This window comes from Liolophura sinensis, chromosome 6 (assembly GCF_032854445.1).
Source record: "Liolophura sinensis isolate JHLJ2023 chromosome 6, CUHK_Ljap_v2, whole genome shotgun sequence".
In the NCBI taxonomy this organism is placed as follows: domain Eukaryota; kingdom Metazoa; phylum Mollusca; class Polyplacophora; order Chitonida; family Chitonidae; genus Liolophura; species Liolophura sinensis.
In genome coordinates this window covers 71,167,423-71,193,633 of record NC_088300.1, presented here as the reverse complement: position 1 = coordinate 71,193,633, position 26,211 = coordinate 71,167,423, and the positions used below count along the sequence as shown (strand labels likewise).

Genomic DNA, 26,211 nt, shown 5'->3' with positions numbered 1-26,211 from the left:
CACATTGTTTGGGGAAGTCCTTCTGCCATGTGGTAGGAACGAACACTTCACAACATTGCGTTTGCTAATTTTTAAACTTTAAAGGTAGGTCATGGCCTGTATATCGCACAAGGCAGCATAGAATCATTGTTTTTTTGTATTAAAGGCTGATGTGCGGCAACTTGCTTAACTAAATGTTTTGTATCTTCTGTCCTATGAAGCATGTTTACAAGCTGGGTTGTTGTTGTAAATTATAACCTTACACGTGGTGCTGTCAACTTGGCTGAAGTACCCATGTGCTGTTTTACTTTCTAAGGGTTAGAGGGGAGAAAATGAATTCATTTATTATGTCTTTTGGAGGCATTCGACATCCAGCCTGCAGTCTGATGGAAGTTTGAATCCAGACGTTTTCACACCGAATGAGAATTAACATACTCAAGAATGTATGAACTGCGACAGAACACTCTTGGAAGATAGTATCATTTGACACCAAATATTGTGAAGAATGTCGCTCTGATGCTTTTTTAAAAATGTAAATCAAACATCTCCCCAATCCAAATCAAACATCTCCCCAATCCAATCTGAAACCATTGAAAAATAAGTAAAAACACGCCACTGTGGGGAAAAAAGACGACGTCAGAAAGGCACGTAGAAATCAACATAAATCAAATTTAGTCTTCACACATTCCCATGAGTTTTCTGGTCAATTTAGAACCAAAACTTCAGTATAGTCGTACATAATACGTTGTCTCTGAATGTTCAGTGTTTTAATATAGTAAATAAAAAATGCTTTCCTTTTCTTGTATTTTATATTTTATAATTTTTTATTATTCTCAGAGAATAAAATGGTTCGGAAGAAAATTGACAATCGCCTGCGTGTCCTGATAGAGAATGGTGTGGCACAGAAACACAGGACAATGTTTGTGGTGATTGGAGATCATGGAAGAGATCAGGTGAGGAAGGGTGTGTGTGTGTGTGTGTGTTTTGTTTTTTTTTTTTTTTGTTTTTTTTTTAACAAATACTCATAATATTGGGCCCTTTCTCATTGGTTTAGTTGTCTGTGCAGTGAAAATTCTGAAGATTACAGGTTTTTGACCAATCAGGTGGTGTGTTCAAGTCCAGTTCTCACTCGTTCAGCTGTGACCTTTTTTGTGAGGTGTGTTTTCAGGCACTTATGTAATATGGCATTAGTTGCCTGATGAAATATGGTGACTTCTTCCAGCTTTATTCCTGTTCCCCTATTCCATAAATAAAACTTCCAGTAAATGAAATATAAGGAGAATTGGCATTTCAGGAGTCTTTTGAGTTATTGTGGGATTGGACTAGATATAGTGGGGGGCTCTCATAAATTAACCCAGCTAAAAGGCATGATTTTAATTATTAGCTAGACCGAAAAAGCATCTTGCAATGCCAGGCCTGGAGGCTCAAGATCACATCATTTGGTCATGAGAGTTTGCTGAAGTCTCCACCTTGTCTCAACAAACTTGCATGAACTTGTGAGACTTCTGAAATACTGATGCATCTTATTCTTTAGACTTGCATCATGAATGAATTCAATCGATCAGTGAATTATAACAGATCAAAATTATGAAAATATGAAATTCTGCGGAGTTGTTATCAACAACATTGCTACATGTATGATTGGCTGATGACCAGTGACATCAGTACTCAAATTAAATAGATATGTTCCCTGCTTTAGGTCGTCATTTTGCATCACATGTTGTCAAAGGCTGTGGTAAAGACGAGACCATCAGTGCTGTGGTGCTACAAGAAAGAGCTGGGATTCAGCAGGTAAAGCAAAAAAAAAAAATAAATATTCTACAAGTAAAACATAGTAAATGAGAATAGTGTTATAGATTTACAGTGATGGCTATAGCGTGGACGGAGAATGGCATCATAATCAGTAAACAATAAACATTCCCCTTATGCTGATGACAAAACAGTGGAAATCAAATCCTTCCAGATGCATATAACGTATTATTTATGAAGCTAATCTTATTCCTGCTATTTTATGTTGGTTCAGTCACAGGAAGAAGCGAATGAAACAGCTGCAGAAGAAAATAAAAATGGGAAAAATCGATGTGAAGGAGGATGATCCCTTTGAGTTGTTTATCTCTGCTACAGACATTCGCTACTGTTATTACGCCGACACCCACAAGATTCTGGGCAACACCTATGGCATGTGTATTTTACAGGTAAAGAAATTAGCGTTGATGAAGGCATTGTTCATCAAGATGTTCAGCGCTCAAACCACCAAGGTCACTTGATGGAATTATCATGAGGTTGTTAAAAAGGATTTCGCTGGCTATGGCTAAGGTGAACATTTTCCCAAGCTTCTCACAATGGAAGAAATGTCAAATATCAGTTAGATTAATTGATTTCTACTGAATGGTTTCATTTGATTTCATAAATTGTCATCAGCTTAGGAGAATTTGTCCCAGAATTCCAAAAGTTGAATTTCATTATATACATGTACAAGTGTGTGTCTTACAATGTGGTTCACAGTTTCATTTTAAGCTCTTCAAATTCTGGACAAAATCTGTTGCAGTTTCAGTTTTGCAGTTTCTTTATAGACAATGTTTTGTCCATTTTTTCCATTTAAGGATTTTGAAGCATTAACTCCAAATCTCCTCGCACGTTCCATTGAGACAGTGGAGGGGGGAGGGGTTATACTCATTCTGTTAAGGTCGATGAAGTCCTTAAAACAGCTCTACACCATGACTATGGTAAGTTGAAACATTATTTTATATGGAAGTTGTTTGGAAATAAAATATTTCAGAAATTGGCAGTAGATGAGCAAAAAGCCCTGAAACGATGCTTTTATTATTGACCATGACTTTATCTTTTGCAATAACTACATGATTTCTCCTTCATTTTGCCCACTTCTTCCAGACTTTATCATGGCAGTTTTCTTGTAAGTATAAATTCTTATATATTTGAATACTGATTTCGATTTTATTTGTTTTAGGAAGTTCACACACGGTTCAGAACTGAGTCTCATCAGGATGTAGTTGCCAGATTCAATGAAAGGTGGTAACTTTTGGTTGATTGTACATGTAGGGCTCCACATTAGAATGTACAGCTTCACATCACAATCTATGCCTTCACATCAGAATGTATAGCTTCACACCAGAATGTACAGCTTCATATCAGAAAGTATGGCCTCACATCAGAATGTACGGCTTCACATCAAAAAGTACAGCTTCACATCAGAATGTACAGCTTCCTGTCAGAATGTATGGCTTCGCATCAGAATGTTTGGCTTTACATCAGAAAGTATAGCTTCACATCAGAATGTACAGCTTATGTCAGAAAGTATGGCTTCACATCAGAAAGTACAGCTTCACATCAGAATGTACAGCTTCACATCAGAATGTACAGCTTAACATCAGAATGTACAGCTTCACATCAGAATGTACAGCTTAACATCAGAATGTACAGCTTCACATCAGAATGTTGGGCTCCACATCAGAATGTACAGCTTCACATCAGAATGTACAGCTTCACATCAGAATGTACAGCTTCCTGTCAGAATGTATGGCTTCGCATCAGAATGTTTGGCTTTACATCAGAAAGTATAGCTTCACATCAGAATGTACAGCTTATGTCAGAAAGTATGGCTTCACATCAGAAAGTACAGCTTCACATCAGAATGTACAGCTTCACATCAGAATGTACAGCTTAACATCAGAATGTACAGCTTCACATCAGAATGTTGGGCTCCACATCAGAATGTACAGCTTCACATCAGAATGTACAGCTTCACATCACAACATAGAACTCCACATCACAGTGTACAGCTTCACATCAGGATGTAAGGCTTCACATCAGATTGCACAGCTTAATGTCAGAATGCATGGCTTGACATCAGAATATACAGCTTCACATCAGAATAAAGGGCTCCACATGTACAGCTTCACATCAGAATGTACAGCTTAGCATTAGAATTTAGGGCTTCACATCAGAATGTGTGGCTTCACATCAGAATGTAGGGCTTCACATCAGAATGTACAGCTTCACATCAGAATGTAGGGCTCCATGTAAGAATGTAAACCTTAACACCAGAATATAGGGCCTCACATTAGAATGTACAGCTTCACCTCAAAATGTACAGATTCACATCAAAATGTAGGGATCCCCATAAGAATGTATAGCTCAACATCAAAGTGTACGGCTCCAGATCAGAATGCATTTATTTATTTATTGATTTGATTGGTGTTTATTTGATTGGGGAAGCCAGCACAAGCTGGACTTGAACTCACAGCAACCGCATTAGTGAGAGGCTCCTGGGTCATTACGATGCGCTAGCGCGCTAACCAACTGAGCCAAGGAGGCCCCCATGTTTTATCTATTTATTGATTTGATGGATGTTCTACGCTGTGCTCAAGAATATTTCACTTATACGACGGCGGCCAGCATTATTGTGGGAGGAAACCAGGCAGAGCCCAGCGGAAACCCACAACCTTCCGAAGGTTGTTAGCCGGAGAGGAAGCCAGCGTGACCTGAATGTCAGAATGAAGGGTTCCACATTAAAATGTACAGCTTCACATTAGAATGTACAGCTTCACATTAGAATGGACAGCTTAACATTAGAATGTACAGCTTAACATTAGAATGTACAGCTTCACATCGTGCTGAACTTTCTTTGATGCAGTTTATGATTTATGAATATATTACGGGAGATAATTGTTGTACCAGTCACAAAGATAACACTTCATTTGCTTCAAATTTGTTACCAAAAGGATTCAGAAATAAGGGAAAATATTTGTGATATTTTTGTTATTTGCACAAATGAAAATTTTGGGATACCCCTGATGTGTGGGACAATGTCCATGTTTTGGGAAACCCCTGATATGAGGGACACTGTCCATGTTTTGGGAAATGCCTGATGTGAGGGACAGTGTCCATGTTTTGGGAAACCCCTGATGTGTGGGACAATATCCATATTTTAGGAAAACCCTTATGTGTGGGACAATGGTCTATGTTTTGGGAAACCCTTATGTGAGGGACAATGTCCATGTGTTGGGAAACCTGTGATGTGAGGGACAATGTCCATGTTTTTGGAAACTTGTGATGTGAGGGACAATGTCCATGGTTTGAGAAACCTCTGATGTGTGGGACAGTGTCCATGTTTTGGGAAACCCTTATGTGAGGGACAGTGTCCATGTTTTGGAAAACCCCTGATGTGTGGGACAATGTCCATGTCTTAGGAAAACCCTTATGTGTGGGACAATGTCCATGTTTTGGGAAATGCCTGATGTGAGGGACAATGTCCACGTTTTGGGAAACCCCTGATGTGTGGGACAGTGTCCATGTTATGGGAAAACCCTTATGTGTGGGACAAAGTCCATGTCTTGGGAAAACCCTTATGTGAGGGACAATGTCCATGTGTTGGGAAACCCCTGATGTGAGGGACAATGTCCATGTTTTGGGAACCCCCTGATGTGTGGGACAATGTCCATGTTTTAGGAAACCCTTATGTGAGGGACAATGTCCATGGTTTGAGAAACCTCTGATGTGAGGGACAATGTCCATGTTTTGAGAAACCCTTATGCGAAGGACATTGTCCATGTTTTGGGAAACCTCTGATGTGTGGGACAGTGGCCATGTTTTGGGAAACACCTGTGAGGGACAGTTTCCATGTTTTGGGAAACCCTTATCTGAGGGACATTGTCCATGTTTTGGGAAACCTGTGATGCGTGGGACAATGTCCATGTTTTGGGAAACCTCTGATGTGAAGGACAATGTTTGTGTTTTGGGAAACACTTGTGAGGGACAATGTCCATGTTTTGGGAAACATCTGTGAGGGACAATGTCCACGTTTTGGGAAACCTCTGATGTGAGGGACAATGTTTGTGTTTTGGGAAACACCTGTGAGAGTCAATGGCCAAACCAGCAAATGGTTTCAAACCAGCAAAGAGACTATTATCTCAAGGCTACATGTACACAAAACACTCAGAACTTGAGCCCACCTCATACTGGCCAGATGTGTCAGGATGTTTGTGCGAAGATTTGTTAAGGTAAGTGTAGTGTGTCCAGAGGTTTGTTCAGTGTGTCCGAAGGTTTGTTCAGAGGTTGGCAGGTGTGTCGGAGGTTTGTTCAGAGGTTGGCAGGTGTGTCCGGAGGTTTGTTCAGAGGTTGTCAGGTGTGTCTGGAGGCTTGTTCAGAAGTTGTCATGTGTGTCCGGAGGTTACCTTCACTTACATGTTTAAACCTGACTGCCATGATAAAAACAAATTATTCTTGAGTACAGCCTAAAAGCCCATAAATCAATAAACTGAGAAACTTGGCAGTTAGTCTTGTATTTTTGTCCTGTTTTAGGTTTATCCTCTCTTTGTCCACCTGTAAGAACTGTATGGTGATAGATGACCAGTTCAACATCCTGCCCCTATCTTCTCATGTGCACAGCCTCACCCCTGTCGCCCCTAGATCAGCGGTAAGGACTACAATGTAGATTTGTACACTGAAATGGGCTTTTATTGTGAAGCAATTCAAATTGTGTGTTGTGTGGAGTGTAACCAGAAGCATTGACCAAACACCTGTGAGGGTGTTGTCCATGTTTTGGGAAACCCCTATGTGAGGGACAATGTCCTTGTTTTGGGAAATCTGTGATGTGTGGGACAGTGTCCATGTTTTGGGAAACCCCTGATGTGAGGAACAGTGTCCATGTTTTGGGAAACGTCTGATGTGAGGGACAATGTCCATGTTGGGAAACTTTCTTTTACTTGTTTGGGATAAATTTGCCTTGCTTGTTTGGAAATCTGATTACAAATTGTGATTTTCGGGTTGAATATTATTATTAATTTAACATTATTAGTAATGGTAATATTTGTATATTGGCCTCGACCCTTTATATTCTGTACATGTACTTTTGAATGAAATTTCTTCACCTGAAAGATAGGATTGTTGATAGTTGAATGTAGACTTCAGAACTCAATATGTGACAAAGCATGTGACATGTAGACGTGAATAAAGCCTTATTGTTTCTTATATTCAGTCATTTAATCAATCTTATGATTAATCAAATCGTTTTCAGGAGGATGGACTGACTCCAATGGAGCAGGAATTAAAGGAGTTGAAAGAGTCTTTACAGGACACACAGCCTGTGGGGGGACTGATCAACTGCTGTAAGACACTTGACCAGGTTAGCTGAGTGGACTGATGCATTGTTTATTATTTTATTTGACTGTTGTTGAAAACCATATGCAAGCCCCATTGTCCCAGTCAATGCAATTGTGACCAGTCTTATGGTTTGAATGGTCAGCTGAGGGAGAAAATTGTGTTAAAAATGTTGGTCATCTCAGAGAAATGAAACTAAACACCTTATAACCTTGTATTTCAAAGCACACATATTTAATAGAAGATGAAATTGGGCGAAACCAGTAGCAGTCAAAATCCAAAAAAAGACATTAAGGTAGACTTTATTTGAGAGGGGAGTGGTGGATAAATACACATTGGAAAACAGCAAGAAGCTTTTTTGCCATGTTCTCGGACAGTAGGTCTTTCTTCAGTGATCAATGGTTGAGCAGTTAAGTTAACCCCAGCCTAGTTTTGCCAGTGTCCACTCCTGAACTCCTCATCCATCAGCATTTCTGGATAGGAAAGGTACAGTACTGTGTTTAGGTGTGGGTATAGGTGTGGAAAATGTAGCGTAAAAATAGCCTAGGTCTCCAGAGTGAAATATTCCTTTCACAGGCATACTATATTAACAGTTCTCTGAGGTCATACGACATGTGCAGCTCAAACAAATACTTGTACTGTATGCAAACTGACTCAGCTATGTTTGTAACCATTTAACATTGGCTGTAGATAACCCATCAAGAAAGCAATTTTTATAATGTTTTAATGGTTCTGTATTATGTTAACATTGGCAGATACAGTTTGTTGTCTCAGATATCTTGTCATTTTATAGCAAATTTTTTTTTCTGAATTTTCCAGGCAAAAGCGTTGCTGAAGTTTGTGGAAGCTATATCAGAGAAAACATTAAGGAGTACTGTCGTCATGACAGCAGCAAGAGGGCGGGGTAAATCAGCAGCATTGGGTCTGGCCATGGCAACGGCTGTTGGGTTTGGGTAAGATTTTTCAACAGAGTTGAGTTGGTATGAACTGTTTCTAATATTAAGGAAACTTATTATGCTATTGTTTAAAAATATGTACAGCGTGTAAAGGTTAAAATGTGAGAGATTGTCTTTGATTTATGTATTTCATTGTTGTTTAATGCCTTACTTAAGAATTTTTCAATTGGGCAACAGTGACCAGTTTTATGGATGGAGGAAGCTGGAATGCCTGGTGTAAATCATCGATCTTTGGCAAATTACTTTCTCACAATAAGGCAAAGATCTTCAATGAATGATATGCTTCGCAAATGGCCGCACAAGCATCATCTACCTATTGTCATCATGAACAGGGATAATGAGGGAGGATTCACAGGAGAAGACCTGTGGGTGTTAGTGTCTTCTGTCAGTTGTCATATACAATAAGAGAGATGCAAAACGACAGTGATTGGGTACCGTATAAATATTCTGGTAGACATTTGTCTTTGCACCAGTGCAGGATCAACATGTATGTTGTTCAGATTTATCTAAAATGTAGTGTACTTTTTTTTTTTTTTGCGAGATGTAATAGCCCTTGCAGTAAAAATTACTGTAAACAAAATAGTATATTATAAAAGTATAATGTCATAATAGAAGTCAGAGATGAGGACAGGATCTAGTTGTGTCCGTCAAACGAACTCTTCTAGGAAATCAAATGGATAAAAATTGTAGGAGGTCAAACAAATGTTGTGGGAAATCAAAACAGATTTTTGTGTTACTTTTGTCGCCTCAGGTAAATGTTTTAATTTATGACCATAAGTAAGCCCAAACTAACGGGAACGTATCGTGAGGTTTACAATCATTACCTTTGGTTCATTCGGAGATATCCGTGGTGTCAGAAGACATTATTCAGTGTCCATTTTTCGTCACTTCAAGATTTACCCCGATTTTTTTTATGTGTCCTTCTAAAATAATGTTGATTGTTGGTGTTCATTGGCGACTTTAAAAGGGAAAAGCCTTAAATCTATATGCTACGACAATAGAGGTATTTATTTTCAGTAATAAGTCAATATTTGGCCCACTATTTCGTGGCAAATTCAGTCGGGGCTGCATAGGCTTTTGTACCAGATCAAATCCAACCCCTGCCAGTAGTTAGTAAGGATGTTATTACCCACAGTGGTTATCTTGCAGTTGTTTTGTTTTGTTTTGTTTTTTTTTCTTTCTGTGTATGAAATGCAAAGAATCCTTAATCTTGGAAATCCAATACTTGGTGGTGTCATAAAATTTCATACTCATAACTCACTTTGGATTCCGAATTGGCCGGTCAAATTTTTTTAAACTCTATATACCCTCTCAAAAAACTTTTTTTTTGAGTTTCTGCTCGTAAAATTTGGACTTCTATGAATCACTGATGTTTAGCTCACTCTAAACATTTGTAAAATATATATACATCATAAAGTTTTTGAATTTATTTTTGCAGTGCAATTTTATTAATTATGAAGTATATTTCTACAGTGGAAATAAATATTTGAGTGTGACATTTACTAGTTAAATGTTTACTTAAAGTTGACCCAATTAAAATGACTCGCTGAACAACAGTTACATATTCTCACATTCCAAGAAAACGTACTAACATTTAATAGTTATCTTGATACAAGCCATATCACTTTTGTAGGACTTTCAAAAAATGTTCGTCTTATGCATTGCTTTATTTTTCTTCTGTTTAAGTGTTGTAGCTAGTCATATAACGCAATACAGTTTTCCTATATCGCAATATATCGCAATACGATTTTAGGGGCAATACCCACCCCTAGTTGATACATAGGTACTTATTTTTTGTTTTTGCTGAAAGGGTTGTTCAGAGAACCCTGCAGTCTCACAAATGTTGCACTGATGAAAAAAATTTCAGCAATTATTATGTACAAAATTGTCAAAACTTGCACCCCTGATATTGTCTCTCAGGTTGCCAGAAATGGCTGAGAATGCATCTCCAGCAATCTAGACCCCGGGAGCTTCGGGGCCTGGGCGGCTCCTCGTCCGCAGCCTCTAGAAAAGGACTCTAGAAAATTTTCTGGTTTCAACCCTGCAAGTTGATACTTGAAACAATTTAAACATTGCTTCCTTACTGAATTTGATTGTCATTATTACATATATAAAAACAGATGCTATGAGCTGCTGGTGCAAAAAAACTGCATGCCAGGCTCAGTAAATATATAGGTAGCGCCTGTACAAATCAATCTTGTTTTTAGGTATTCCAACATCTTCGTCACTGCCCCAAGTCCTGAGAATCTGAAGACGCTGTTTGAGTTTATATTTAAAGGTTTTGATGCCCTGGAATACCAGGTTAGTTTATATTTAAAGGTTTTGATGCCCTGGAATACCAGGTTAGTTTATATTTAAAGGTTTTGATGCCCTGGAATACCAGGTTAGTTTATATTTAAAGGTTTTGATGCCCTGGAATACCAGGTTAGTTTAATATCAGCCTGTTTAATTTTCAAATACTAAGGAAAGCAGCTGCAGTCATGATCATGTAATACATGAGTTAGTATTATGTTAGTATGCTGTTAGTAACATGGAAACATCTGCTGTCAGACAAGTGAATTATTGATTCAGCAAAACACGAACATACCTTGCACTGAAAAAAGTATCCCAGTTACTCACAGTAAATTTGATTGGACCACTGTGATCGGCCCAAGCCAGTATTTATACTGGACATTAATAATATAAAGTTGTTTCACTGTAGGAAGATAAATTGAATTTGTTGCTTTCTGATACTAAAAGATATTCACTCAAACTAAGACAGTTTAAATGTTCAAATTATATTAAAACAGTGGACATTAATATCTGAGCAAACAGTTTTCTGTTTGCCTAAATGAATAAAGTTTTATTCCTTTAGGAATGTGATTGTTGCCTGGTACAGTTGTTGACACAGTCAACATTCACTTTTCTTGTACTCATATTGATATTCTATTTTGTACACTCAGGAACACCTGGATTACGATTTAGTCCAGTCTACAAACCCAGAGTTTAACAAAGCGATTGTCAGAGTAAATATCTTCAGGGAACATCGACAGACAATCCAGGTGAATGTCCTCATGTGCACATTGAGTTAACATTTTTTGTGTATGACAAAACACTTCAGATCACAAAAGCAACAGCTGCATCTGTGACACAATTCTAACGTATGCCAGTCAAACACATTGGTACCAGGATATTGTACCTTGCAGTGTCAGGAATCTCCACTCTTTGCAGTTAGGAATATGGACAGTCTGGAGAATGTTTTCTCTCCTCCATTTTGTGTAGTGCACATCTGTTCCAGGAAAGCTAAAGATCTCTCTCTTTTTTTTTTTTGACCTATACATGAAATTCAAAACATCATTAAACTGTGATTGTCCAATTTTGAGAAAAGAATCATAAATCTCTTTACATTGCAGTTCTTCACATTTTGTTTTTGTCTCTTGATGCCAACTATAGTTGTGTGTGATTTTTCAGTACATCCACCCCAGTGATGCCCACAAGCTGGGTCAGGCAGAGTTGGTGTGTATAGATGAGGCGGCTGCAATTCCCCTACCCCTGGTCAAGAGTTTGCTCGGGCCTTACCTTGTGTTTATGTCTTCAACAATCAGTGGGTCAGTTGCAAATACTAAAAGTTTCATACTTCAAGTTTAAAGCTTTTATCAATTCATTTTAGCCTTCCTTAAAAAATCTGAGCTGTTTGAAATACAAGCAGCGGAGTTTTCATAAAGAATAAAAAAATGTGTTATCCATGTACATGTACCTTTTTTTTCCCAATAATTTGAAACATTATGAGAACTGAACTGGGTTGTAGAAATATAATTTCCACAGTTTTGTAACGCTTACATCGTAAGTGTGATTTTCATAATAATTGTATGCATGAATTCCACTGACAAAGTACTTTAGAGGTCAGAAAAGTTGAAGATTTATAGTAAGTCATATTTGGAGATATACAACGTACAGAAGTAAGCTGACATATTAAAGTTGATGATTTATTATCACAAAATTTGATGGTTTGAAGCAGATACAAAATTTATCTGCTAATTTAAATAAGGACAACAACCAACAATCATGTCACTTAATTAAAACTGTCTTGATTATGGGTAAAATACCACTGAAATCAGCAGCTTCTTGTCTTCTGACTGACAGGTACGAAGGTACAGGCCGGTCTCTGTCCCTCAAGCTGGTACAGCAGCTACGAGCTCAGTCCTCTACATTTGGTACTGCCAGCTCTGAGGTGGCAAAAGCTGCCAAGATGGGGGGGAACACTGACTCCACCATATCTGCTACTGGTCAGTTATTTATATTGGTTTTTCTGCTTTTACCTTAACCAGTGAGGTCATATTATCTGAATGAAACTGTTGACTGCTTGTGATATCCTCAAATGGGAAGGTAGCTGTAGTCTAAAGTTACTAAAGTCACAGAGGGTCATAATTTAAAGGATTTATTGTTTTTAATTACTTTTCCAATATTGTGTTTAGCATGACTAAAATATCAAATTTTGCTTCACACCAAAAGCACATGGATGCAGATTGATTGGAGTAACTAATACGCATGCAAGTAGATTGATTGGAGTAGCTAATTAGAATACATGGAGATTTATCGGAGTTGCTAATTAGTATGCATGTAGATTGATTGGAGTAGCTAATTAGCGTGCATGTTGATTGATTGGAGTAGGTAATTATGGAGGCTGTTATGAAAGTTAGTCACATTTAAACAGAAAGAAAACACATCTGGCTATAAAACTCTGGGAGCCTCAGTGGCCAAGGTGGTCAGCTTACCGGCATGGTGCAAAGACCCAGGAGCTCCTGTCACTAATGCGGACTCTATGAGTTCAAAATATAAATAATAAAATAAATCTCAAAAATAAATAAAAATCAAAAATAGATGCATGAACATTTTTATCTATAAAATTTTTTAAAAATTTAAAGAATAACATCTATGTGTTTGTAATATATATTGTGATGAATTGTTTTGTGTGTTTTGTCAAGAGGTTGAAACATGATGGGGAAGTTTATTCAGGCTCTGCCAGTATGATGTTTAACCCCAAGCACTCACTCCAGGCTCTGCCAGTACTACGTTAAACCTCAAGAACTCACTCCAGGCTCTGCCAGTGCGACGTTAAACCCCAAGCACTCACTCCAGGCTCTGCCAGTGCGACGTTAAACCCCAAGCACTCACTCCAGGCTCTGCCAGTGCGACGTTAAACCCCAAGCACTCACTACAGGCTCTGCCAGTGTGACGTTAAACCCCAAGCACTCACTCCAGTCTCTGCCCAACTTCTTCTGACCATAAACATGACCACCATGGAATAAGTGACTTATTCTTGAGAATGACGTTAAATAGCCCAGTTAAATAAATGAATAAATACTGTGGTGATTTTTGCTCTTACTGTCGTTTCTTACCGTTGTTTCTCAGGACGAGTCCTCCATGAAGTGATTCTGACAGACTCTATCCGTTATGCAAACGGTGACCCAGTGGAAAGCTGGTTAAACTCGCTGCTGTGTTTGGATGCCACCTCTGTCCCCAGGATAACGTCTGGCTGTCCCCTCCCTGAACACTGTGACCTATATTACGTGAACCGAGACACTCTGTTCTCTTATCACAAGGCGTCGGAGGCCTTCCTACAGAGAATCATGTCACTCTATGTTGCCTCACATTATAAAGTAAGTCAATCTTATCTTCACTCCTTGCCTGGACAAAAATGAGGTAAATTGGAATGTACATGTGTACCAAGGTAATACAGGATAAGCAATGGGTCTCTTGCCAGCTCATTGCTGCATGGCTCTGATCAAGGCCAAATTGCTTGTGACCACTGAGGATGCAGGTTCAAATCCAGCTCCAGTGAGTTTTGGTGTACCTGACAAAGGGCAATGTTTCACAGGGGGCCAAACAGTATATACCTATACATGTAGCACAGTAAATAATTGACCAACAGATTTTTTGTCTTGACTTGCAAACATAGAACAGTCCTTTTTGTGAGTCAAATGATGTTCTGAAGCTTGCAGACATGTGTCTTTAAAATGTATCACCCATTCTGTGGTCTGCTTTTGCCCTGGTACAATAACAGTTTATCTCGTCTGAAAATGCATTGCAGTTGCATTGTTTTAATGTAGTCAGTGTTCCTAGTTTTTTCATGAAACCAGTGCTGCTGATGTATTTGTTTACATATGTATGTCAGTGTGGAAAAATAAGCGTGAGAGATTGTGCGTTTGTTTACAGAACAGCCCGAATGACCTGCAGATGTTATCTGATGCTCCCGCCCACCACATCTTTGTGCTATTAGGTCCTGTAGATCCCTCAGGGCAGGGGCTTCCCGAGGTCCTCTGTGTGCTTCAGGTGTGTCATTTACCTTTGTCTTCATACCTCAAACTTTTCTCTGATGAAATGCATATCAAAATGCAGTTTACACAAATGGAAAATTATTTTAAAAATTTTAAACAGGTTTTCTCCCAGCATTTTTTAAGCTTAAATATTTGCAATGGGGAGTGAAAAATGGCACTTGGATGCCTTCCCAGAAACAAACTCATCAGGGTAATTATTATTATTTCCTTCTTTCTTTGAAAGGCAGAGTTTTGATACCATGCATGTAGATATTGTAACAGGGAGATACAGTAAGGGTGAAAGTTGTTCTGCTTCAGGTGTGTTTTGAAGGTGAGATTTCTAAGCAGACTATAATGAACAGTTTATCACGAGGGCAGCGTGCAGCAGGGGATCTCATACCATGGACTGTTTCTCAACAGGTAGGCATTTGTAATTAACCTGGTAGTGTTACAGTGTTCAAGGAAAAGAAACTCTAAAAATGAACTGAGCTGTAGTAGAAAGACCATTGAAAACTGTGTATAAAAGAGTATGAATTTTAATTTTCACAGGTGAAACTTTTACATATTTGCACATTTTGTGGCTGGGAAGTTTCTTAGTTGGTTTGGAGACTCATTTCTAGAAGAAAAATATGTTTAGATTGTCTATCAGTTTCTGCGAAGTTTTATCAACACATGCTCACCATTAATAAGAAACAGTGTTATCCTGATTCGTCAGCCTTTTTACATATTAAAGAACAACTTCAGTGAGATTTATGCCTGTTTTTGAATTTGATTTTGGAGACAAAACTGCATTGGCTGTATTGGCCAGTTTCAGGGTTTCAAAAAAAGTGCAATTTTATCAGTCTACAGAGAATAATGCCTTCATAATTTGCATGATTTACATGATTGTATAAAACACCTGGGTCTCTTGTACAGTTTCAGGACAATGATTTCCCGGGACTCTCGGGGGCCAGAGTAGTCAGAATTGCCACCCATCCAGACTATCAAGGGGTAAGATGTTTTGTGGAACAATGATCACAAAATGTGCACACTTCATTCAGTGTCACCTTGTTATAGCAGGTTGATAGTTAAGCCAGTGTAACACAGGGAAAGTATGTAGAAAAAGAAAAAAAGAAAGGGGAAAAAACAGGAAAGTCTTGTACAAGTGTCTTGAAAAAAAAATATAGTAATCACTAATGATCATGTTTGTTGTATTAAAATCTTATATCTTATCTCTGTGTAAGTGAACAGATCCTTACTTGTTCATTTGATTGTCTTCCACAGCCAATTGCCCTCTGACCAATAAGGCTGCGGGTTCAAATTCAGCATGGTTGCTCTGTGGCATAGTGGTTGTCGTGGTAGCACAGCACATTGACCCAGGATCCTGTCACCAGTGTGATCGTTTTGACTCCAAGTCAGGCTTATGTTGGTTTTCTCACTGGTCGTATGTGGGAAGCTCTGCAAGCAACCTAAAGATGGTTGTGGGTTTCCCACCGGCTCTGCCCGGTTTCCACCAACCATAATGCTGACTACCTTCGTATAAGTGAAATGTTTTTGAGGACAGCATAAAACATGAATCAAATAAATAAATCGATCAATCAAATCCAGCTTTCACTGTTTAGACTGAGTCTTTGTGAAGGACATTAGGTTTGTCACATACATGTTCTGGGTATGGATGCCGTTGGTTCAGCCAGATTCTGCTCAGGTTCCTCTATAAACATGATATCTGATAGTTAAATATTCTTCACCTTGGAATAAAACCACACCCACATAGAAAACAAACAAATAAATAATTGACATTGTGTTAGATCTGAACATCTGACATATCTGAGGTTGAAGTCTTTATCAAACTGTCTGGATGTCTTGTCTATTTTATAATGTCATTAATGTCAAAGGAAATTTCACACAGTACAATAGTGAGTTGTAATGTCAAAGGTTTGCTTCAAGTGGACATGGCAAGGGTAAAATCTAGTTCTCGAATGTTATATTTCAGTGCTGTTGTTGTTGTAGATGGGCTATGGGACTCGAGCCTTACAGGTTTTACAGCAGTATTATGAGGGGAAAATACCTAACTTGTCGGAGGAAGGGGAGGAGCCACAGGAGCACATCGCCACAGTTTCAGATCAGGTATGATTAAAGGATAAAGATGATAAAGATAATCAATGAGACTCATTTTGAACATTAAAATTTGATGATTGTAATATTTAAACATGTTCACAGGAGAGCCAGTGCTGAACTCTTTCATGAATATCAGAATGGAAATGTGTACATGTATGTTTTATTCTGTTATATACTCATATACATAGTTGCGACCGCTGCGGTAGCCTATTGGTTAGAGCATCTGACTCGAAGTCAGGAGAACTGGGATCAAACCTGGGATCAGTCATACTTTAAAAATGGTTCTTGTTGCTGCCTGGCTTGGTGCTCACAGGTCTGTTGCACAAAAGTCTACAAGGATAAGTTTAGTCTTCAAACTCGACCATGCTTCACAAAGAAAATATTTGGCTGTCGACTAAAGCTTTTTGTCTTAGATTTGGAAAGATAGCCAAAAATCGAAAGGTGGTTGGGAGCAAACAAATTTGGCTTTAAATGTGCTATCAGTCCTATTTTTGAATGCTTATTCATTGATTGGAAGAAATCATGAACAAATCAGCTTCTATCAGCAAGTGAAAGTCGTTTTAAAGCTCATAAACCACAAAAGTGCATCCGAGTTATCACACTTCGTTTGCAAACTTTTTTTGCAGTCAGCTGTTTTCATAGCCTACTTATGTTAGTTGACTGCATTACCCTTATCCCACTAACCAACCTTAGTCAGCTACAGAAGTGTTGTAAAAGCCCCAGCACAGAGAGATTAGAACAAGGAAACAGGACTGGTTGGCTGGGTGTCATTATAATGTGACTGGGGGGGTGTCATGTCTGGTGTCTTGAGCATAAGTGGCTGCTGCACTTTGGTCAGATGGACTTGCCCTGCTACAAGAAGACACAATATGCACACATATACACACACCTCTTGACTCTTCTTTGTTATATGACTGAAAAATTGTTAAGTATGACGTAAAAATCCAAGCATACATATATACTTGTTAACTTATATGTATAGACAAGCCCTGGCATTGTATGTATGAATATCAGTAATTGTTTGGTGTGGCTGCAACATTACACCTGGAGGAATGTCAGGTAAGATGGAGTGCTTTAATCTGTCTGACGTCCACCAAGAGCCCATGGCTGATGGATTTTACCACTCTTGGTGTATATGAGAAAGTTGCAGCCTGTAGACAGTATGATTATTGCTCTGCAGGAGGTGGGCTTGCTACAGGAGAAACTCGCTCCAAGGAAAAACCTTCCACCATTGTTACTCAAACTAAGTGAGAGGCGGGCAGAAAACCTCGACTATCTGGGGGTGTCGTATGGATTGACAGCTGGCTTACTCAGGTATGTATATGTAGCTCTTCACTTGTAGTCATATCTGTATATATGAAGATTGTTCGTGATTGTTTATCCATTAAGAGTTTGATATTCTTTATGTTCTTTAAATTGCTCTACCACAAAATCAAAATGCTGATAAGTTATGTTTAATAAAACAGTCAATAGTGATGACAATATCAAGTGATTTCATTGTAGGAGGGCTCGCTAATCTGAAATTTTGTTTGATTTCAGATTTTGGAAGAAGTCTGGTTTCACTCCAGTGTATCTTCGCCAAACACAGGTTAGTTGATTACTAACTTTATGAAGTTATTCACCATTCTAAGTATTTAGTCAGGCATAGCTTCAAAGCACTACATAGCATACACTCGGTATATGGTATATATATATATATATATATATATATATATATATATATATATATATATATATATATATTTCTTGTTTTTTTACATTCACACATGTACATATTTACAATATGCGTATAGTCTTGCCTCCAAAACAAAGTACGAGAAGACTTAAGATAAATGTGGATCTCAAGATGTCTTAACATGTGATAGGAAATTTAAATAGGCAGATTAGGCATCCAGTTGTTGAGGATTTGTTACACATATTTTTCTGTTGTTGTTGTTATTCATCAGAATGAACTGACAGGAGAGCACACCTGTATCATGTTAAAACTTCTCAATGAGGACTCATCAGAGGAAGTGAACATGGAAGAATCCTGGCTGAATGCATTCTGGAAAGGTATATATACAGTATAAAAGCTGTGGTAAATGACTTAAAATTTCGTCCAAAAAGTGATGTATTTAGAAGAAAATAAATATCGTAAAAAATTACTTCCGGTTCTGAAATTGACATCTATCCAGAAGGATATCATCTTACCTTCCAAACAATAAACCCTAAAGATGTATCTACCATCAATAGAACTTTCGAAATCAGGTAAAATGTGCCTCTTCGTCATGGGTGATTTTTTAGGTCATTTACCATAATTTGTTTGATATATACTTTAACGTTTTCTGTATTTTCATACTAAACAGGTATGAGCTGTCATTACTCACCTGTCAGAAAACCTACCTGCCCAAATCAAAGTGACTACTATCCTCCACCAACAGCCCATACATGTACATGTATTAAGGGATTTGAAACTGTCTCAATAACACCATGTACAGTTTACAAAATGATGACATAGATTAAACTAGTGTCAGCAGATTGCATTCAGGATTCAGCTGAGATCTCAGAATCATGTGGCACCCCTCTGCATTTACATCTGTCCAATTAAAATATGGTACTGTGATGTGGTCCAGAAAGGCCCAGTATTTAGTGTTGTATAATCTTGGATAATACATAAAATATCTCTGGACTAAATGAAGAAAATGGTGAGAAGCAGCATCTCTCATACCAGGCTTTGTCCAGAAGAACAAATATACACTTGATTGTAAATATATAGCCATTTGTTGCAAAGTGAATTAATGTTCAATAATTAATGCAGAGTATAAATATCTATTTCAGATTTCCGCAGACGATTTTTGTCGTTGTTGTCTTATCAGTTCAGGAATTTCACACCATCTATGTCTCTCAGTATACTTCAACAAAAGCGCTTCAAGACAAAACGGAAAAGTAAGTCATTATCTGAAAAAGTGTAAAATCTGATACATGATAGATGATGTTCTGTTTAAATTACCCTATTAAAAAACATTTGAGTAGGAGAATCGCTTTGCTACTGTTGATTCTTAAAAAAAAAAATAGCCCTAAAACCTAACAATGTCATTGACAATGTCGTGGATGACATTGTTGGAAGAAGGCAGGTTCATGCCTTGTTGCTATTGTATCCAACCATGTGCAGATGTCCGAGTGTCTGCTGGAAAGACAGGTTACAGTTACGTCTTCCTGACCTTTGCAGAGACTAGTTTTACCACTAGACTAATATTACTTAGCATGTGCTATGTTAACAGCTGAATTTAAAGGAGAAGAAAACCTGTGTCACACTCTCATTTATACATTATTAAACAAAGACTATAATACTATAAATAATAAAGTTGGTCCCAAATACCAACCATGCAAAAATTATTTTCAAGTGTCTTTTTCTTCTTAAGGAAAAATCGGAAAAAATATTGAAGACCACATTTATAACTTTTCACACTCTTTCATCTGAACTTTATGTCATTTTTTGTCTTTTCTCCACCTTTAAGCAGCACATCATACAAACCACCAGTGCGTTCACTGTGATTTCAAGTCCAGCTTATGCTGGCTTCCTCTCTGGCTGTACGTGAGAAGGTCAGTCAGCAACCTGCAAATGGTTGTGGGTTTCCCCCGGGCCCTGTCCGGTTTCCCCCCACCATTATGCTGGCCACTGTCGTATAAGTGAAATATTCTTGAATACAGCGCAAAACACTAATCAAATAAATAAATTATACAAACCAGATCTCAAACAAAAATATCAGTTTTTAAAATACCAACTTGACATTTTAACATAACATCTTTTGGATTCCTTTAAAGTAAAAAATCGTGAAGAATGTGTCTGAATAATTTTCCATAGCTGATTTTCGTTAAAAGTAAATAGAAAGATGTTTTATGTTGTCTCTTTTCGCAGCGGTTAACCGATCAGAACTAGAAAGCTTCTTCACGCGATATGACCTGAAGCGATTAGAGCTGTACTCTCAGAATATGGTGGACTATCACCTGATCATGGACCTCCTACCCCCACTCAGCCAGCTCTACTTCCTGTATAAGATAGATGTGCAGCTCAGTGCTATTCAAGAGGTGTGTGCCCTGCATAGTCACCTGGAGTTTTCCATTAAAACTTGTACATTTTAGCGTATTGTGAGAAACAGTGTAACTACTCCCTGTGTTTGCATTTCTAATTTCTCTGAACCACTACAGTTGTAAATAGAAGAAAATATTAAAACATAATTAAATGTTTTAAGTTTATAATATCGGTCATATTTAGTAAAGCCAATTTCAGGTGTAAAATCTTCTTTGTGAGATCCTTTGGAATCATTAACACAACTGAACTCAAACGCAAATCTTTACAGAGGTGAACTGTGTTGGTGTTCTATTTTGTTTGGTTTATTAGCTATTCACTCCACAGATTTCTTCATACTTTGTCCTTAGGCATTGTTGTTAGGGATCGGTCTTCAGCATAAAATGATTGAGGACTTGAGCAAAGACCTTGACCTCCCTGTCAGTCAGCTTCTGGGTCTCTTCACACGGATTATCCGTAAACTAGTACAGGTGAGTGATTAGGTCAAGAGTCCTATCTAACAGGTTAACCTTGAGATGTGAAATAGGTCATCTCAGAGATGTTTCAACATATTGTTCTTTTTATCCTGTTTAGACTGTTTTGAAAACATTTCCTTGTATTCAGTTGAAACGTGGTGCATGGCTTCCTCATAAGGAGTACCTATAGATCACATTACTTATGCAACAGTAGGCAGATTAATAAATGGAGGAACATGAAATTCTGGTATTCAAAGCCCAGTGGCCTACATGCAGGTCAGATTCTGACTTAATGCCACCAGTGAATCAGCATAAGCTAGATTTGAGCTTGTAGGCTCATCCGTCAGTGGTCGATAGGCTGCTGTAAGACCAACACTTGGCCAACTGAGCCTGTGAAGGCACATCCTAAAATCATCCACCGGCCCCGATAGCACAGTTGGTAGAACGTCCCCTTCAGGAATGGTAGATCCAGGGTCAGTCCTAGCTCGAGTCACACCTAAGACCTTAAAAGAGGAGGTTGTAACTTCCTCGCTTGGCGTCCAGTATAAAGGGGATAGTGCAACAACAGGTTGACCCGTATCAGTATAATGGCTCGGGCGGGACGTCTTACTTGCCTTCGGTAAGGTGTCGCAGTGAAGCAGCACTAGATAAAAGAGTGGTGGGAATCCGTCCTGCCACAAGGAGGCACATTACAAGCAGTCTTAGAATTCCTCTGTCATCATATGAAAACTTGTTAAGTACGACGTTAAACCCCAAGCACTCACTCACTCAGTATCATCTATGTCAAAATGTTATCAAGTCTACTGGTTGGTGTGGTGAGTAAAGTCCTCAGCTTTGTCTGATGTGTACATTGATTCCATGTACATTCAACTGGTATGTGTTTGTTGATAGACTTTCAACAGGGTCCTGGAGCGATCTGTGGAGACGGAACTGGTGGAGAGGAGAGAGATCATTATGGAACCTGTGGGACAGGCCATGGATCAGGAACTGGTGAGTGCTTGTGAGAAAATGTCATGGGATTAGATATGTGTTGCTGTGTGTGTCCTGAAAATCTGCATGACAAAATGCACTTTGAGAGGCAAGTGAAAGTCATAAAATAGTACACTTTTACACTACTATATGACAAGAGTAGGATAACCGAAAACACATTTCTCAGATGAATAGAACACCCAGATTCAGGCACAATGATTAACTGTAGTGGTGTTCTAAATTTGAGGTCAAATTCTGTGTCTCTGTCTTGTGGTTGAACAAATATTGAAGGTATAACTTTTTGTACATTTTACATAAATAGTAGGTCCATAATAGTGTTGGCTGATAAAGGAGAAAAGTGAAAGGCGTATCAATCGTCAGCTGATCCAGCAATATCCAGTCAGGAGGTTCTGACATTGATGTCTCTATATGCATTTGTTTTGAATGTTTTTCAGACTGAAGCTGCTAAAGAAGTGACAGACAAAATGAAAAAGAAAGATCTGGCTGTGCTAAAAGACATGGACTTGACTCAGTATACCATCAAGGGTTCAGAGGAGGCATGGTCCAAGGCACTGAAGGGCACTCCTAAACAGGGACTGATTAGTGTCAAAAGGTGAGTCTCCAAAACAGGGACTGATTAGTGTCAAAAGGTGAGACTCTAAAACAGGGACTGATTAGTGTCAAAAGGTGAGACTCTAAAACAGGGACTGATTAGTGTCAAAAGGTGAGACTCTAAAACAGGGGCTGATTAGTGTCAAAAGGTGAGTCTCCAAAACAGGGGCTGATTAGTGTCAAAAGGTGAGACTCTAAAACGGGCTGGTTAGTATCAAAAGGTAAGACTCCAAAACAGGGACTGATTAGTGTCAAAAGATGAGACTCCTAACCGTGAAAAGGTGAGACTCCAAAATGGACTGATTTAGTGTCAAAAAGGTGACTTCTAAACAGGGACTGATTAGTGTCAAAAGGTAAGACTGCAAAATGGACTGATTTAGTGTCAAAATGTTAGTGGGAAGTTCAGGATAGACAAAGCAATCAGCTTTCAGAGGTTAGGACTCTGTATAGAAGAAGTACATCTTTTCTGTCTGATAAAGACCTACAATTTTTACTGTAGAATCATTTGGAACCACATACAGTTTCTACTGTAGAATCATTTGGAACCACATACAGTTTCTACTGTAGAATCATTTGGAACCACATACAGTCTCTACTGTAGAATCATTTGGAACCACATACAGTTTCTACTGTAGAATCATTTGGAACCACATACAGTTTCTACTGCAGAATCATTTGGAACCACATACAGTCTCTACTGCAGAATCATTTGGAACCACATAGAAATTTTGCAATGCCAAAAAAAAAAAAAAGCCAGGATCACTGCTTTCCAGTTTTCATTACCTTTTCATTATGTATAAATCTGGTGTTCTGCTCTGCAGTAACTAGTCATTAAGAGTTGTAGTTACTGAGGTGTTGTTGGTTGTGTTTTCCATGAGAAATTCACATATTTTGTATGATTGATTTGACAGTCATATACTTCAGTACAAGTTTTGGTTATTTCTTTTACAGTCACAATTTGGAGACAAAGAGAAAGTCACAAACAGATGTGTTGGAAGATTCAGGACCTACTAAGAAACAGAGAAAGAAGTTTAAGCACAAGGCAGGAAGGAAGTGAAGTACATGTATGGTTGTGAAAGGCCATTAGAAAGCTGGTTGAAGATGCTGACAGAACAGTCAGTGAACATGTGTATGTACATGTATTTCATAGATCAGCGAATGAGGCAAAATGCCTGGACCAATCCTGGCCTTATCCTGCTTTCTGGTCACAGTATACTCTTCACTCCATCATCTAGCCTGGATGATCTGCCCACAGTGAAGAAAGCGGAAACCACTATAGGTGTTATATTGGAAAGTATGACAGAACTGAGTGATGAATTGTGAGGTCAAGTCTTTGTTGATGAGCTGTGTAACTGCCTGTATGTATTGTGTGAATGTTTAGTGATTTGACAGTGGTGTAATCCGTAAATGTGCAATTCCTGTACTCTGACAGACAGGTGCATCATGGGAAGATTGTGTTGCGTGAATCTGGTACAAATGTTGTGACGACATAAACGTCTGCTTTAATGTTTTAGTCTACAGGTCATGTTTGCTTTTTGAGGAAAAAATTGGGTGCCAGTGGTTGCATATGAACAAGCAGTTTTTAGTAGACAGTGGGAGGAGTGTAAAGACATTGTGAGATGAACATCTCTTGCTTGCAGAGCTGTAGTCGGAAGTCATGTGGAATGTTGCAATGTAAACATTAACAGTGGAAGAAGTTATAGAATGTATTTTCTAATGAGTTGATAATTTTCTCACTCTTCTTGAGCAGCTTAAGATTCTAGATTCAGATTATTGTTTGTGTACATTTATATGCATATTTTGTACATGCATATATAAGTAACAATGTACCCGTACGTCATGGATGAAATGATTTGTGCTTACAGTAAACTGCAAATCACTGAAGCTGAATTATCGTGTTGAAGTATGTATTGCCACAGATACACTGTACGCAGTTCAAGCCACAGCAAAAGGTCTAGGAGTAGGATGCCCTGGTTTGTACAATATGGTACCTTTGAAAAGAGACATATTGCAGATGACACATGTTAATTTTGAATGGACAATCAAGTGTTCAGTGTTGTCCCTGGTTTCCCTTCGACCATCCACTCGGTCCATTCAGGTGTTCTCCTGTTGGTTCTGGGAGGCAGCATAAGTACATCACAGAGCGAATGTTCATGTGAAATCGTCCAAGTCGATCAGTTAAAGAAAAGTAAGACAGACATTAATTTAAAGTGGTATTCAACGATTTCATACATGTATGGCAAACAGAACCATGATAACATTGTGGTATTGCTGAACAGAAGGTTAAGAAACCATTATTAAATAAATGTTCTGTTCTGTGAAAGTTTCTTCTTTGTTTTAACCAGCCTGATGTACATATATACAAGAGATGCAGATATTAGTCTTTCTTGTGGAAGTTTGCCAAGAACCTCTGGCTGCTTTTCCTTGGTCATGGCTATCAAATAATGCTGTCCAAACTGATAACATTTCTATATTTGTGGTACTCAAGATTTTCTCACTTGTATGACAGCAGCCAGTCTATGTTTGGAGAAAACCAAAGTGCCTGGAATACACCAGAGCCCTTCACCAGCAACCTAACAAAACTCTTCCCCTTAAGTTGTAAGCTAAGGGCGTTGATTTCTCCGGACACTGATTACTCTTTTCTTATACCTGGTTTAACCTGCTGTTACTGTTGAAGGATTTCACTACGTTGGTTGCATCAGGATTTGAACTCTTATCCGACAGCTAAAGGCCAGTTCTCTACCAATACAGCTAATGGGAAATCCCCACTAGTTACTGCTAGTATAAGCACTGGAAAGCTGCTCCCATTACATCTGCCAAGGTTTATGTGAAAGTCTGTTGGGTAAAGCACTGAAGCTGTGGTTGACAGGATTTGGCTGTGCCATCGTTTGGCGCAGGACCATAAAGCTTTAAATCTTTTGTCGACAAATAAAAAATAAAAATATTAGAAGTTTGTTCAGTTCTAAAGAGGACTTTTATTGGCTAACACATGGTCAGTAGTGACGAATTCACCACATGCTGTTTGGAGGAATATTGTAGAAAATGGCATGCATGTATATATATATTTAGCATAGAATAATACAACACTCGGAGAGACTTGCTAGAGAGAAAGATGTGCTGATGTCATAGGTCACCGCATAACTTCTGTAACAAATTGATTACCATTTTATCAACACTTTGAAATGCTATTGAAAATGCATTCTCTTTTTGTTCCACATACTTTTTACAACTAAAAAGTATATTTTACAGGCATGCTACAATTTATAGAGTCTATAATAGCAGGAATTGTTTAGCTTTTGGAATAACAATTCATGAACAATCTGTAATTCTTGCCAGAACTTAGCCTCACTACAAGCTTTATGTAGAGGGTTGACAAGGTAATCTGCTAAATTTGTGAGTAGGGCCAGGCTCGATACTTTCACATCAAATTACATTGCACTAATACCTGCTGCATTGACCTACAGCTAAGATTCTCAGAAATTTTGAAACAGTTAAATTTCTGATAATGCAAAGGAGAGTAGTAATTCTATTCATCTCAGCCTTTTTAGAAATGAATTAAGATGTCTATTACTTGATTATCTAAGCTCAAGATGTCTTCATAATCCAAGTTTGTTGACCCTAGCCAAGGATCCAACAAGCAAACACTATTTTAACTCAAG

At 38.3% G+C, this 26,211-nt stretch overlaps 1 protein-coding gene across 1 annotated transcript; it reads left to right on the top strand.

Moving 5' to 3' along the window:
* LOC135466456 (RNA cytidine acetyltransferase-like) lies at positions 1-25,114 on the top strand. The gene is made up of 27 exons (XM_064743937.1): positions 1-84; positions 817-932; positions 1,679-1,770; positions 2,003-2,174; positions 2,583-2,705; positions 2,948-3,009; positions 6,301-6,415; positions 7,016-7,123; positions 7,918-8,051; positions 10,262-10,355; positions 10,997-11,095; positions 11,505-11,641; positions 12,177-12,319; positions 13,446-13,693; positions 14,250-14,366; positions 14,669-14,770; positions 15,266-15,340; positions 16,340-16,456; positions 17,628-17,761; positions 17,987-18,035; positions 18,394-18,499; positions 19,265-19,372; positions 20,346-20,515; positions 20,867-20,986; positions 21,863-21,961; positions 22,396-22,553; positions 23,504-25,114. Exons 2-27 carry the CDS (start codon positions 825-827, stop codon positions 23,607-23,609), a joined length of 3,096 nt encoding a protein of 1,031 aa, XP_064600007.1. The 5' UTR covers positions 1-84; positions 817-824; the 3' UTR covers positions 23,610-25,114.
* Positions 25,115-26,211: the final 1,097 nt, after the last annotated feature.

What these genes read in the sequence shown, in the direction of transcription:
- LOC135466456 (XM_064743937.1), top strand. Translation starts at nt 825, where the DNA reads ATGGTTCGGAAGAAAATTGACAATCGCCTGCGTGTCCTGATAGAGAAT. An exon ending in ATGGCATGTGTATTTTACAG is followed by an intron (nt 2,175 to 2,582) that starts GTAAAGAAATTA and finishes TTTCCATTTAAG; the next exon opens with GATTTTGAAGCATTAACTCC. An exon ending in AGCTCTACACCATGACTATG is followed by an intron (nt 2,706 to 2,947) that starts GTAAGTTGAAAC and finishes TATTTGTTTTAG; the next exon opens with GAAGTTCACACACGGTTCAG.